Here is a 16,653-nt window from a genome sequence, read left to right on the forward strand (position 1 = left end):
ATTTTCTTCATAATAATGGCAATCACATTATACCAGGGAATACTAAACCTATTATTATCATTACACACAAACATTAAGTAATTTGTTTTCAAGTACACAAAGATTTTTCTCCCTGATGTGGTTTCCAAAATTCTTTTAGCCAATGTCTTTGAAAGCAACTAATCTGATTTATTTGGTAAGAGTGTAATTCACGAAATCGCCTAAATATGACTTAGCAGAAGGGATTACTGTAAAGTGGTTTATATTGTTTATTGCAGCCATAATAACTTAGGGGTTTTTTTTTTTCTTTTTTTCTTTTTTTTTTCTTCTTAGTGAATCTTAACCAGCTGCTAAGGTATCCTTAAAAGAGACTAAGAAAAACTACAGGTCAAAAGCAATCTACAGATTCAATGCAATCCCTATCAAACTACCAATGGCATTTTTCACAGAACTAGAACAAAAATTTTACAATTCGGAAACACAAAAGACCCCGACTAGCCAAAGCAATCTTAAGAAAGAAAAACGGAGCTAGAGGAATCAGGCCCCCGGACTTCAGGCTATACTACAAAGCTACAGTAATCAAGACAGTATGGCACTGGCACAAAAACAGAAATATAGATCAATGGTACAGGATAGAAAGCCCAGAGATAAACCCATGCACCTATGGTCAACTAATCTATGACAAAGGAGGCAAAAATATACAATAGAGAAGAGACAGCCTCTTTAATAAGTGGTGCTGGGAAAACTGGACAGCTACATGTAAAAGAATGAAATTAGAACACTCCCTAACACCATACACAAAAATAAACTCAAAATGGATTAAAGACCTAAATGTAAGACCAGACACTATAAAACTTAGAGGAAAACATAGGCAGAACACTCCTTGACATACATCACAGCATGATCCTTTGTGACCCACCTCCTAGAGAAATGGAAATAAAAACAAAAATAAACAAATGGGACCTAATGAAAGTTAAAAGCTTTTGCACAGCCAAGGAAAACATAAAGAAGAAGAAAAATCAACCCTCAGAATGGGAGAAAATATTTTCAAATGAAGCAACTGACAAAGGGTTAATCTCCAAAATATACAAGCAGCTCATGCAGCTGAATATCAAAAAAACAACCCAATCCAAAAATGGGCGGAAGACCTAAATAGACATTTCTCCAAAGAAGATATTCAGATTGCCAGCAAGCACATGAAAGGATGATCAACATCATTCATCATTGGAGAAATGTAAATCAAATCTACAGTGAGGTATCACCTCACATCGGTTAGAATGGCCATCATCAAAAAATCTACAAACCATAAATGCTGGAGAGAGTGTGGAGAAAAGGGAACCTTCTTGCACTGTTGGTAGGAATGTAAATTGATACAGCCACTATGGAGAACAGTATGGAGGTTCCTTAAAAAACTAAAAATAGAACTAACATATGACCCAGCAATCCCACTACTGGGCATATATCCTGAGAAAACCATAATTCGAAGAGAGACATGTACCACAATGTTCATTGCAGCAGTATTTACAATAGCCAGGACATGGAAGCAACCTAAGTGTTCATCGATAGATGAATGGATAAAGAAGATGTGGCACATATATACAATGGAATATTACTCAGCCATAAAAAGAAACAAAATTGAGTTATTTGTAGTGAGGTGGATGGACCTAGAGTCTGTCATACAGAGTGAAGTAAGTCAGAAAGAGAAAAACAAATATCGTATGTTAACGCATATATATAAAAAAAATGGAATCTAAAAAAATGGTTCTGATGAACCTAGGGGCAGGACAGGAATAAAGATGCAGATGTAGAGAATGGACTTGAGGACACAGGGAGAGGGAAGGGTAAGCTGGCATGAAGTGAAAGAGTAGCATTGACATCTATGCACTACCAAATGTAAAATAGATAGCTAGTGGGAAGCAGCTGCATGGCACAGGGAGATCAGCTTGGTGCTTTGCGACCACCTACAGGGGTGGGACAGGGAGGGTGGGAGGGAGGTGCAAGAGGGAGGGGATATGGGGATATATGTATACATATAACTGTTTCACTTTGTTATACAGCAGAAACTAACATAACATTGTAAAGCAATTATACTCCAATAAAGATGTTAAAAAAAGAAAAAAAGAAAAACTACAGGTCAAACTCTCCATGTAATCACTGAAAAGATCCTCCTGTGCTTTTCTTTTTTCTCTCCCTTTCCCTGATTTTTAACACCTGAAGTGATTACTATGTTTTGACAACATAGTGAGTCAACACTCTTATAGGCAAATTCCTTATGACAGATGTCACTGATTTAATGCAATGTCTATGTATAATTCAGTTTCTGCAGATATGGTATTAGCATAGCCATTAAAGATCCTAAGAAATATTTGCTGCAAGATTATTTACCACAATCTCTCTTGGGAAACACGTTTTTCAAAGGTAAACATAAACTAAAATCTAATGACATCAAATAACAAATAATATAATCCTTATAAAAGTTCTTTATATAGGTAAGTTTTTTAAAAAAAATTTATAAAGATAACAGTGGGCACACATTCAACTTTCCTCACAAAAAACAACTCACAAAACCAAAGGAACATAAATATAGGGACGAACCTGAACTGGTGTTAGTAATTAGTTATTTGTTTTCTCTGCCTTGAAACCCTCCCATTTTTCTTATGATGAAACAAGAAATCTTGGCACTGTTTTCATGCCTTCAGAGTCCATAGGACCTGACTCAGGTTTACCTCTCTAGCCTCCTGAAAAAATTGCTTTCTTTTGGTTTTTGAAACCTATTTTTCTTTCTTCCGCTTTAGGGAATAATCTTTCTGCCATGCCACTTTGCCTTGGAAACACCTCCTTATCTTTCAGACCTCAGCTCTGAGTCATTTCCTCCAGAACGTTCCTTCCTTGACAATCCAGACAAAATCAGGCTCTCTCTTGTCTGGTTTTACAGCACCCTAAAGATATACTTCTTAGAGCTTTTCAGTTTGTCATTTCTATTTACTTGATTGATTTCGATTAATTTCTATGTCTTTAAGTTTACAGTTCTAAGGCTTCATGACAATTTTAATCCTCAATACTTGATGCAGTATGCTTAAGTAACACTGGATGCACACACATCTAATAAATATTGAGGAATATGTACTTTGTTTGGATCACAGGGACAGAGATTTAAGTTAAATATAATCCACAGTTTATGGAGCATTTTTATCAATGGATCTGCTAGGTATATTTACCTCTCATTTCCCTATCTCCTTTCATGCTCACACCTCAATTCAACCTCCTTTTCCCTTCAAAGGAAACCACTGTAATGCATTTAAAGAGTGTCTTTTAACTAGACTGTTGTGGTATCATTGTTCAGCAATATCCACTTCTTTTTCCTCTACTTCATGCCCCATTGACTTTGCTCTTGGTCATGAGAGTTGCTTTGGTCAGTGGGATATGAAGAATTGTGATACACAACCAGAAGCTTTACGTGTGATCATGTGGTTAGGAAAGTTCTCTTGTGTTCCTGTCCTTCACTGTGTGAAGAGCAGACCTACTTAGTCATGTATTCCTGAAGGAGGAGGCATGTGGAATTGACATGAGTCCAACCCAACCTTCAGCCTGAAACCAAGGCCAGCCAATCCTTAGCTGCCTCAAAAATCCGTGAATAAAAATATAAATCTTTTTTAGAGTGAATGAGTGGTACTTTGGTATTGTTAACTATGCAGAATTTTAGTACGAAAACCTAGTTGATGTTATTGTGTGCATTTTTGTTTCCTGGGTTTTTTTTAACTTTACATAATGTATTATTTTCTTTTTCTCACTGTTTTCACTAAGTATTAGGTTCTTACATTCCATTCTCATTGCTATGTGTTCATAAAATCCTGCTGTGCTAGAAGTTCACAGGATACTTCCCACTTCTAGGCATATATCTAAAAATAATTGAAATCAGAATCTTGAAGAGGTATTTGCACTACAATGTTTATTGAAGCATTATTCACAATAGCCAAGATAAGGAAATAACCTAACTGTCCAACAGTAGATGAGTAGATAAAGAAAATGTGTCATATACATACAATGGAATATTATGCAGCCTTAAAAAATAATAAAGTTCTGCAATTTGTGACAACATGGATGAACCTTGTGGATATTATGCTAAGTGAAATAAGCCAGTCACAGAATGGCACATAACTGCATGATTCCATTTAGATGAGGTATTTAAAATAAACTGAAAAAAGCTAAGAATAGAATTGTGGTTACTTGGGGGAAGGGGGGGATGGAGAGTTGCTGTTCAAAGGGTGTAAAGTTTCATTTATGTTATTTTTGTTCTCATTTTACAAATGTGAGAACTAAGGAGCAGAATGACTAAGCAAATTGTCCAGGGCCACAAGAACAGTCAGTAGGAACTTTAGGAGCAGAAACCAGCCAGTCTCACTCCAAAACCCTTACTGTTGAAGCCATGTAAATCTTTCCTGGGCTGATGAACTACGTACACAAGTTTGCAGATTGAAAGGGGCCTTCATATACCAGACACATTAATACAGAGCAAGGAATATCTAAATATTTACTAGTGAAAACATTTAAGTTCTGGAATAGGGAGTCTTATAAGCAGAAACAAACAAACAAAACCTAAAAATTAAAAAATATATATAGCCTAATACTTCTACAGTGTTAAAACCCAGAAAATAGTGGAAAAGCCTATGTATGGTTTTAAAGGGCAAAAGTTTGAACCCAAGACTCTGTTTGTCAAGTTTTATGTTCTGTGTATAAGCAAATTAATTTCATGTGTATAAAAACTCACATGGTATATATATTTCTAAAAAATTGAAGACACATATGAGTAAACCAAGGGATGCAGCAAAATGAAGAACTTAAAAATGGGTAAGACAGAATATGAAAGGAATGGCATAAACCATATATAGACTTAAATACAGAAATACATATAAATAGCTGTAAACATGTCCAAGAAATATAATTTAAATTCCATAAATAATTTTTATGGAGAATGCACATAAGTAATTCTTCAAAGAAAATGTAAATAATAAACTGATAGTCCCAAAAACAAAAAACAAAAATGACGTATATAAAAATGTTACACTCCAAAATAACTCAGACGCATGAAAAATAAAAGGGTAAGCAAACTGCAGGAGAGCAGAGGCCAATTTACCATGAAGGTTACTCATGAGTTTCTAATCAACAGAACAATGGTCCTTCACTTAGCTTGATTTCACTCTCCTTGCCTTGTCTGGAAAAAAAAAGAAAACAAAACAAAACAAAAAAAACCCTTTACCATTTATTTTCTTTCTCTGCATTGAAAATTTCTTCTTTTCTTCTTAACCACGTCACTGGCAGACTGCTCTTCTATGCTCTTAGTCTTTCTTTTCTCTCACTCTTTCCACACTTCAGCCCCTGGCCCATCCTCAAAAGGGCATTAACCTGAGGATTTATTTCCAAGTTTTTATTTTATCTGATTATGCTTTCTCTCTTGGAGCATGTTATTTACTCTCATAGCTTCAGCTTGCATTTAGGTGTCTCCTCTTCCACATTTTTTCCTGTGCTCCTACTCCCATGTTTTCTACATGATCCATCCTGGCATCAGATCAAAGCAGCTATGGCAACCCAGTATCTGCCTCAGGACTTCTTCATGGACTTCTTCCTATTGTTCATCTGTGCAAAGGAATCTTGGCACCCTCCTGCCATCTGCCTCCAGCCTCCTGTCAGCACTAGATGCTGTGTGTTCTTTGTATAGTTTGAGGAACCTATAACTCTGGGAAAGAGATAAGCTTCCTGCCAGCTCTGGCACTATGATTCCTGGGTACATCTGGTGAGTATTACTCCTTCACTAGTCATGTCCTGACTTAGTCCTCTGAGCCTCCTTGCTCAGGGAAGGAAATCAGACAACTTCTATCATTCTGTAGATGATTGCACTTAGATATTTTGAAATCATTTAAAATTTAATTTGTCCTAGTTTGATCTCATTATTTTCTCCTTAAATAGCTTTCTTTTCTATCTATGTTATTTCTATCAACTAAGATCATGAATATCTTTATCACTCCAGCTAGAAACTCTTGATTCACTTTTGATTGTGCTTTTATTGTCTGTGATCTTCAACCATCCTGCTCAGTCACTATTAATTTTTCCATTTCAATGGCTTTTAAGTATTTCTGTTTTCTCCATTTCCATTGTCCACCTTGTTTTTTTCATACTTAAATGAAAGCTATAGCTGCTAACTTATCTTCTGGTTTTCATTTATTATCTCATCCAATGAAGACTACATATCACAGGAAATAAATGTTCTAATATGTAGCTTTGATTTTGTCATTGCCCTGTTTGTAAGTCTTTAGTAAGCTTCCATTTTCTATATAATAAAATGGGTTTGTAAAACCATATCTGTTGCATTTCCCATCTACAAATGATTGTAGCTACAAAAAGTAGCTAATATTAATTGAATCAGACATAGTTCAAATCATGGTACTCAAATTTATGAACACATGATGAATATTTTCGACTCTGTAACTTTTGAATATATTTCCTCTGCTAGTTTCTTCTACCCTCACATAAATGAATCTCCTACACTCTGAAAAAGTTGAGTTCCTGTCCAAAGCAGGCTCAGACTACACCAGGACACATTCACTTGCCTATTCCTGGCACCTTTCTTACACAATATCATGGCTCTATCGTGTCATATTCTTATTGTTAAGTCCACCATAAATGTTTTCTTATTGGCTGATTGATTCAACAGTATTACGAAGTGTCTATGTTGCACCAAGCACATGTTTGACTGCTGGTCTACTGCCCACGCATTCAAGGATACGGAAGAACTGTGAAGTGGGTAATGATAAGACCTGAAGATAACAGTAGGATGGCTTTGAGGGTGTTAAAGCCAAGAATCCAGATTATAAGAAGCCAAGATACTCTTTCAGAGGGTTTCTTCCCATTTCCTCTGGCAAGAAATTCAAAACAAAGCACATTATTTAAGCCATAAGGGAGACCTATGAGTGAGCCCCAGAAGGAGCTTGTTATATTTCACTCAATTCCCTTGGAAACCTCTCTTGTTGCAATGTATTGCGATCCTAATCCCATGAGGTTTATTCTCACCAAAAAAAAAAAAAAAAAAGATATATCACTGGATGACACTTTTGTAAAGGTTAAAAAAACCCCTAAATTTTATAGACATTACTGCTTAAAAGAAAAACACCCTGTTAGCCCTGGTAGGCATTGCAGTTTCTGAATTAGAAGAAAAATATTTGCATCTGAAACAGTTAAATCTAATATTGATCTCAAGTAATGTTAACAGTATATTTGTTCTTGAAAAGAATCTATAAGCCACAAAACAAAAGAAAATGACACAGATTCTTTAAGACACTTAGATAAGCCTTTTCTAGACATTAATCATGTATACACTGTCTCATAAAACCTTGTCTTTTGTATTCATTTACACTTTCAAATCTAATTATAACCCATTGTCATTCTAAAGATCAAGTCCCAACTGTTGCACTGTGTGAATTTTTTCTAATTAAGCATGCAAGACCAAAGGGACTCAGGCTGGGCTACCTCATTTCAATATTCACAAGCAGACATGATTCATGAAAATAGTTCTTGATTATTTCCCTAACAGCTTTGATGTGAAGGAAAAAACCCACTGAGCTGCGTACATTCCCCCCACATGCTCCAGGGTCAGCAAATGTGGTTATTAGGCACTGATCTTTTAAAACAAGAGTTTACGCTACATTGCTAGCAATAACCTAAATCAATAGAGCAAAACAACACAAACCAGTATGTGATGAGTGATGAAAACAAGATCTGCAGATATATCAATGGAAAATGATACAGAACAGCCATATTATCTGGAGATAAAAATACAATCTTACAACACTCCTAGCCCTGAACAGTTTTAACTATTGCACACAAAGCAAACAGCAAATCATGGATAAAGACAATTGCTGTTTTAATTCTACTGTTATGCCCTCTGCTAATAGATTGCGACAGAATGACTAGGCAGAGGGTTAAGCATTTTGAGAAGATCGCCATAATTACCTTGCATTATTTGGTGACATCATGACATTTTAAGTCATGTATCATAGAAAAGAAAAACTGACCATCTTTTTTACTCTCTAGAGATCAACAAAAGTGTCCTCAAACGACAGAAAAGGGATGTTAAAGCCACCTGTGAAATCATTTTAAAAATAATTCCTCAGGTAGCTTGTCTGAACTCTGAAAGGATAGTATAGCTCTCAAAATCTCAGCAGAGGGGAAAAAAATTACCTCACAGCTGCAATTATTATGCCTTTATGAAAATACTTTCTGAAAAAAAAAGTGTAGTGAGAATACTCATTGATGTTTAAAGCCAGTTACTATTGAGAACTTACAAGATCTTTTCCATGGAGCATATTCACTTCATAAATTGATACTGAAACCTAAAAAAGAAGTCTTCAATATATAAGTATTTCTCACATGAATATATGCAAATAAGAAAGTTTGTTAAAATTGCTAATATTAAACATGCTCCAACTACTGATTTACTTTAAACAAGAATCTTATAAATTCCTCAAATGCATTAAATGGAAAGAATGACACAACAATGAGAAGGTATTCCTCCGTGGGTTCCTCATAACTTCTTGGAAATTAGAAAAATGTAAGCTTCATTTATTTATCCAAATTTTTCCACATCTACATGCTCACGAAGGACACTATTCTGTGAGGCATTTACCCTGCCCACAAAGAGACCTCTTGTATCATGGGGTTTGGCCACAGCTTCAGAAAGAATAAAAATATGCAAATGGAAAATTATACTTGCAGTTTTGTTTTGTGAAAGTTTGGAGTGAGAAGTCTCTAGTGAGCAGAAAGAAAAGGTTAGCAATTTTTAATATCCAAAATGATCAGTCATTCACTATACACGTCTCCGGTGAACTACATAATGTCAATGCTGTCACAAAGGCAAGGCAGAAAAGGAAAGTCCTAATAGCTTTAATTCAGGGGGAAAAAAATCCCTGGAAGATGTTTTTCTCCCTCTAGATCACTTTAGGTTTACAAAACATGCATTTTATAATTCTTAATTTATGTTTGGCAAGAATGTTCTCTCTGGCTTTAAGACCTTACCCATTTCTCCATCTGATATTTTGTGGTTGCAATTTTCTAGTTTAAAATGGGTGGTTCTCATTTCATTCACAAGAAACATGATGCCTTGAAAAAGATGTGACCAACCTCTAGAGATGCACATTATTATTGCAGGATTGTAACAATACCTACTTATATGAGGGAACAGAAGCAGCGCTAAGCATTATATATATATATCACTCCAGTTAATTCTTACAGCCCTCATATGGCCATACTTAGGCTTGGAGACAGTAAGAAACTTGCCCAGGGTCACAAATAACTAAATTTCTGAAGATCTGGCACATTCTGACAATTCTAAAGAGCATAGAAATAACTGCTTATTTATTCAGTTATTCAACAAGCATTTGCTACTAAGTACCAAACATAATTAGATGTGGGAAAATAAACTGGAATAAGTCTGGATTCTTGCCCTCAAGGACATTACCTTCCAGTTTGGAAGAGAGACCATTAAATAAACATAGTGTTACCCATAGATACTCACAGCCCTAAGTAGTGGAACTGACATAAGAGCCCTGAAGGATATGAAATTGAAACTATCTTCTTCTAATTAATACATATTTATAATAGTAACAGAATAGAAAACACTTGGCAAGCTCATCCAAAAAATACTTATTTTGATTTATGGTACTTACATAAAATAATAAAAGTGAACTCAGTCATAACATTTTGAAAGTTGTATAATTTTTATTTTCTTAAAAATTTCATGGAATTGAGCTTTTATTTCAGATTGATTTAGGTGTACCCAAATTGTAACTATGCTAATTTAAGGGACACAATTTGCAGCAATGATGGAAAACTCAATGCTGAATATGAGTTATGCCAAAGGATTGCTAGTGTTTCAAGTATTGAAACTGAGTCTGATAAAATTTGTACTTGTTAGCTGAAATATTCCAGTTGAATTGAATTCCAGTTCATTCAATTCCAGTTGAATGACTGGCATCCACCTTTCATATACTGAAAAGCCAGCATTAGACATTAAATGTTAAAAAAAAATACTATTAGGAATGCAAACCTAAGAGCTTCTTCCAAAGAAATATGGCATTTGAGCCTGTTAAGTTTCTGTAAACGGGCTTAGGGAGTAAAAAGGAGGTCTTCTCTCTAGGTAAATACTGTAGAGAAGTAATATAACTTATTTAGAAAACAGACAACAGACCAAGACAGCTTCTTTCACATCAGTGCAGTGACTGAATGTCAAACCAGGTACTAAGGTCACGGTGTCACATGTGAAGTGAGGATATTGCCATCCATCCTAAGACTTTGAGGCCTATCCCACATAGGTAAACAGCAGGCCTACTTTTAGTCTCTCATCATTGATGTCATTAAGCTTAACACTATCTTAAATTCTGTGCTAATGAAAATTTCTTAGAAATATTAGTATTTTAAGATGCTGTATTTGCTTATGACAGGGTTCATGGCAGTCTGCCCAAAATATGCCACTTGGGCATATTGATTATTTTGAATTAAAGTTACTTAAGAAACAGTCAGTATAAGATGGACACTCTGACTCCTCTTTGCCCCCTAAAAGCAGGAAATAAATCTCCCATGTGAAAGGTATCCTGCCTGCCCCAGGAGAAAGAGAGAAATCCTTACTACCAGAGATAGGGAATTCAAAGACAAGAAGGCCGTGTAAGCAAACCTTGTTACTTCTTTACTAAAATACTACCCCAAGCCCAAACCCCTTCATCTTGTCGGTTCTTCACAAATGTATTGTTTCTTGGTCTAAAAGGTATAAAGGCTGCCTGCTTTAGTCACTTCTTTGAGCATCATATTTTTATGAGCTCTCGTACAAATTTAAATTTGTTTTTCTCCTGTTAATCTGTCTTATGTCAATTTAATTATTAGACCAGCCAGAGAACCTAGAGGGGAAGAAAGGAAAAGCCTTCCTCCCCTACATGTACGCTCATTCAACACAGTGCTATTTAGCTTCTATGTGCAGTTCTGCTTTTCCTATGAGAGTGTCAGTTTCTGGAGAGCAAAACCTGGTTGGCACAGTGATTACTATGGAGTTGGTGCTCAAAACACATCTTGAATAGAACTGAATTGTAGTCCTAATTTCAAAGTATTTTGTACCTCTGACAGTTTACTTAGAAAGCAGACAAAACACCAATTTCACATCCACCATCTCTATTGGTACGTTCAAGGCTATGAAATTTTGCCTGTCGTATTTCCCAAGATGCAATAAATCAGTTTCAAAGACATTTTAACACACTTGAGAAAAGGAACTTCTGAGTGAAAGGTCATTGCTTTCATGTTAACATTATTTTTCAAGACGTCATAGTCACAAAAGACTTTATATGGCTTGTCACAACTGAAGCTGAAAAATGTTATGATTGCCATTCATATTTTATTAAATAAATAGCATTACATAAATATTGTTTATATTAGCAACACAAAACTGAACTTTTAAATCACTTATAAAATTGAGGTCTTTTTCTATTTTCTTACTTTTCTAAAATGGTTTATTTAACACTTTTAACATTTTTCTAGAATATATCAGCCACTGACTTGTACTTCAAGCTCACCCAAGGTAAAAAATTCAAATCTTCATCATTCAGCTATTATGAGAATAGTTAATATAACACCCTCAACTTATTTACAGAAAGCATTTTTATACTGGTACTATTAGTTTTATATGCTATTTTTAATACATTAAGAAACAATATTAAGGAAAATTTACCTCACTTCTGCTAAAATAATATTTTAATTAGGAACCCTCTATCTTGAAAGACAATTTAGGGCATCTCAAAAGATGCCCTGAAATTCTGGATAATAAAAGAATCTATTAAATATGTTCTAAAAGCAATACAACTTTAGTTTACCAAAATTAACACATTCAATATAATATTATGTCATATATTGATTTAGTGTTTGCTAACAAAATATGAATAAAATGTAAAATACCTAAGGATAAAACTCATCCAGGCTAAATTAAGCTTACAATATTCTAAATAAAGAACCTGAATGATACTGATTACAAATGTAGACAATCCTTTCTATACATATTCATCATTAGTACTAGATAAATTGATAAATAGTAAATGTTGAATCCCAGTAAAACAAAAACCATATCCCTAATTGTCTAAGTTCAATAATAATCGCTTGAAATATGGTCTGTACCTGTGGATGCAACAGGCAAGAGCACATCAAATGTATGTGAGTGAATAGAGTGGAACTCACACAGACTCACTGCACTGTCTTGGGAACTGGGTCATTTATAAGTGTTACAGATGTTTCTCACTTTAGTTCCGGGTGTTAACGTCTTCTACTTACAGGAGGGTCTGCATCTTCAGCATAAACGGTCGTGATAGGTGTACCCTTGACGGCATCTGGAGCCACCATCCCTTTGTAGATCTGTTTACTAAATACTGGAGGATAATCATTCATATCCTGTAAAACACAATTAAGAGTTTAGTGCTTCTGTTGAAACCAGGTGAGGTACACAGTGACTAGACCGGCTCCATCTCTTCATATCACACAACCCGTTTGCCACTGTCAGCCTTCCATCCTCTCAATTCCATTACACTCACTTCAGAATAGCACCCCAGAGGAAATTGCCAGAGTTCCTATACAATATTAATGTGTGTGATACCTACCCCATTCTACCAAAGGCCATTCTACTCAAGTAAAGAGTCTATCACACACCCTGTGCTCCTCCAAATACATCTTTCAGATATTCGGAGTGATGCATGAAATTTCCTCTAAAGGTACTTCTAATGGTATGATGTAGTTTTAAACTTTGAAAAGTAGGAAAACATTCATAAAAGGTGCCCTTCTATGAGACAGGTGTAGAAGACAGTATTTTTGTTTGTTTGTTTTGTTGTTGTTGCTTTTAAAGAAAGCTCTTTAGTGTTTGTTGCAATTGCAAATTCTTTATATATATACTTAGCATAATAGTATGATTAGAACATTTCAAATGCAAATTGTGAAATATCCTTTGATGCTATTTTACATTTTTACAAACATAAAATGATTAAAGGACGTTTTCCCTGTACCACACTACAATAATGACACATAGGATTAGATGTTCTCAGTCAGAAAACAATTTTAATTTATTTAAAGATTTTTCAAAGTGATTTATATGCATCCTTTAAATTTTTACAATTCAATGATATAAATGCATTGCTATTATGTTTATTCATTAAATGATATTTATCAGGTTCCTCCCATTTTTATGACCCAATGCTAGGCTCTGGGGACACTGTGGTGGCTCAAGAAAAGATGTTCCTGAATTTGTCACTTAACTGCCATTTGACAGGTAAAGTTACTGATTCTCCAGATAGCTTAGCAACATCGCCTAAATTAATCTACTTATTTGGCAAAACCACTAATTAGTCTGGTCTCCTGAGAGCAAGACCATTTTTTTCTCAAACATTTTATCTTTGATGGAGAATTTCAAATCATTTTTTTTCCTTGAAAATAATGTTTATTAACCTGGCTGATTTATCTTTCTTAAATTTACTTTTTAAAAAAATAATCATTGCACCCTGCATTTTTTTGGGTACTTTTGGTGAAACATATTTGAGCCCCAAACTAAATTTGTTAGTTATCTTATTCTCCCGGTCATCTTTTTCTCACTTGATGTTAAAAACAAAAGAAGAAAATTATTCTACACAGTCTTTGATATTTGCTCTGATAACAACAATTTTTTTGTACAATGTAAATTGGAAACACACAAATTAACTGATTATAAACACCTCTTTTTGCAAAGAGGTCAGGATAATTAACTATTACAATCAAATCAAGCTTGCTTTTATGTTCACAATAGAGCTGACTTCTGAGCCGTGAATCTGAAAAACCCTGTAGATTCTAGTAAAAATTGGAGATCTTGAGCTGTAAGCAAAACTGAAAAATAAAAAACATCATTTTCTCTGTTTTGACATGTAGTATTCACAGCCTCTACATGAAAAAGACTTCCTTTATAAATGATGAGCTTTAGAATCTGAACAAGTAAATAAACCTAGGAAGCACTGGTTCTCTATAATGAGGAGAGTGGAGGGTATTGATCTTGAGGTTCCAGGCAGGGGGTAAATATATAAAATATTTGCATGCACACTTCTTCCTGCTTTCAAGAGTGCCAATTATTTTAACAAGTGAGTCTTGTAACCAAAGGTCTACAAGAGGAGGTACAACTCCTCTTGCACTCCTAAATTGTAACTTCTGAAGGTTAGAAAAGGAGCCCAACCTCGTGACTTTCTCTACATGAGTTTCCCAAATCACATAAACTCAATATATTCCTATGAATTTTGTTCTCCCGCCCCCCCCAGGGGACATTAAAAATCTTAAAGTAATCTTAATTCTTCAGGGAAAAAAATAATATGTGATTTCCCTGTTATGTCAATACAGCCGCTGACAGTGTTGAGTACAGTAGCCTTTTTATTTTTTGGCCAGGAAAGTAGTCACCGATCACCTTCTAATTGAACGCACAGTGGACATTTTTATAATCTGGCCTCACAAACTGATTATACAGAAACCTAAAGTGGTGAATAATTGAACACCATTAAAAGACTGGTATCCCCCTTTGGTCTGCTTGCCACTGACAACATAAAGAATAAATCAGTACAGTTATTGTAGCTGTATTTCTTTTTCTGGTACATTGTACATATTTTGAGGTTACAATCTTTCACTGTGGCTAAGCTGTGTAGCCAGTTGCACACAGTTCTTGCATGACGCATTATTTCAGATTAGAGAATTTACTGAAATGCAATGCCAAAGAGCATAATCAATACTTCATTATATTTATGCTCCAGGGATGTCTGAAGAAAAATGTACATAAATCTGCTTCTGTACAAATGCTCTACTATGCAGCAAATTAAGGATAAACTCCACTCTCCAAACGCAAGCCCTATTCTGTTGCCAATTTTTCCACTAGAGGGCAGTATTGACAGAAAGAAAATTTCATTTTTTATTCTCTTGTTAACAATTTTATCATTAAGTTTCCTTTCTGTGGCTATACTTTCTGTTGGTCTGAACAAAAATTACTTTTCATGTTTCTAAAGAGTATTCTGAATATTACCATGGTTCTCAACTGGAACTAAGCCTTGATCTTCTTAGAAAAAAAGATTGTTGTACAAGTAAGCATAATTAGTTTCCATGTATCAAGCAACGAAAACTGCACCTGAAGATAGTTATCTAAGAGGAAGAAAATATGAGTTTCATTTATTTATTTTCTAAACTCAAGTCTAAAACAATCACAGAAACCATTTCTGCTTTGACACCACAGAGTAGATTTAAGGAACCCTTTTTAATGAGCATACCAGGAAGATAGGAACTTGCTGGTGAATTTACAAATTAACGGCATGTTCTCTATTGAAAGTGATGAGAAATAGATGACAGAATTTTTAATTTCTGGAATCATAGGTTAAAAGCTGTTCTGGATAAGAGGCGTTTTTCCTGACAGAAGAGTACTAACTCGTTATATTCCAATCATCTTTCTTTAAATGATGAAAATATAGAGAATGTCAGCCCTCATCTTAAGCTCTCGTGCTAGCTCTGTGAGGAGACCAGATGGTGTGCGCCAGTGGGTGGAATGGCTCCTACAGTACCGTCCAGCGTTATCACTAGCCACATAGAACCGCTGGCTGCCCTGCCCTCTGAAATCCCTTAAGGCTTATGGAGCTGATGCCTCCTCTTCCTTGGCAGTTGATTTTTTCCTCTGCCTGTTACCAGTTCTGTTTTGCACTACCAGACATCCTCTATTTGCTGTTTCAGTTGTTCTTTTTTATATTATCTACCTTCTGCTGTTTCTTCCCTCTTGGTTTCTTTACTTGCCTTTCTGTCTTTTCTGACTTTTCTACCTTCTCTTGTGATTCTGCCACATAGGGTCATAAAGGCCCTATCTCCAACCAACCAAACAAATCTTTCCTTTTCTGTTTTGCGTGGGGCTCTCTTAAACACAAGTCACAAACTTACCTCAACGTTCTTTTTTTTTTTTTTTTTTGGATCAAAACCTGTACTGGGAAGATTCTTAGTTGCCTAAATTTGTTTTTTGTTTTGGTTTGGTTTTCTTTCTGAGTTTGAAGCTTTTCTGGATTCTTGGGGGATAGTATTATCCCTAATGTAAGGTAATCAATGTTACACTTTGCCACAAGTAGCAAAATGTACACTATAGCTCTCAGTGTCACAAATATTGATGGAGCTCCCACTGTGCATTAGGTAGTACTTTAGGTGCTGGGGATATGGTTACCACCAAGAAAGATACAGTGCCTGCTGGTACTGAGCTTACAGTTTAGTGTGGAAAGCAAAAAATAAATAAATATTAGCAAGTGTGATGGACGTTATGAAAGAGGAAGTATAAGGATGTGATGGGAATATACGGTAAGGAGTTTAACTAAATTTCACATGGGATGCATCTCTGTTACCTGAGCAACTGCCTCATCACTCATGCACTCTGGCAGGTAAAACAGTCCTTCAAGATTGATGGTTAAATTAGAAGAGGTTAGCACTGTGTAATGTTGACAAACCCACTAATTTAATACAAAATTCCATTCCCATCTAGTTTCTCTGAACTGGAATGGTAATATAGGGGGAAGGCAGTTGATAGGTTTTTGGATTTTTTTCCTAAGCCATGACACTGTGGTCAATTGGGAGAAT

General features: G+C 35.2%; 1 protein-coding gene across 17 annotated transcripts in view; it reads right to left on the reverse strand.

The window, feature by feature from the left end:
- The window catches only part of PCDH15 (protocadherin related 15), a 755,972-nt gene that overhangs the window by 156,975 nt on the left and 582,344 nt on the right, over positions 1-16,653 (reverse strand). For all 17 annotated transcript variants that reach the window (XM_028166694.1, XM_028166693.2, XM_057531449.1 and 14 more), the window contains one exon: positions 12,334-12,450. In XM_028166694.1, coding sequence (XP_028022495.1) covers positions 12,334-12,450 — 117 coding nt within the window. The remainder of the gene's footprint in view (positions 1-12,333; positions 12,451-16,653) is intronic.

This window comes from Balaenoptera acutorostrata, chromosome 16, assembly GCF_949987535.1.
Source record: "Balaenoptera acutorostrata chromosome 16, mBalAcu1.1, whole genome shotgun sequence".
Classification (NCBI taxonomy): domain Eukaryota; kingdom Metazoa; phylum Chordata; class Mammalia; order Artiodactyla; family Balaenopteridae; genus Balaenoptera; species Balaenoptera acutorostrata.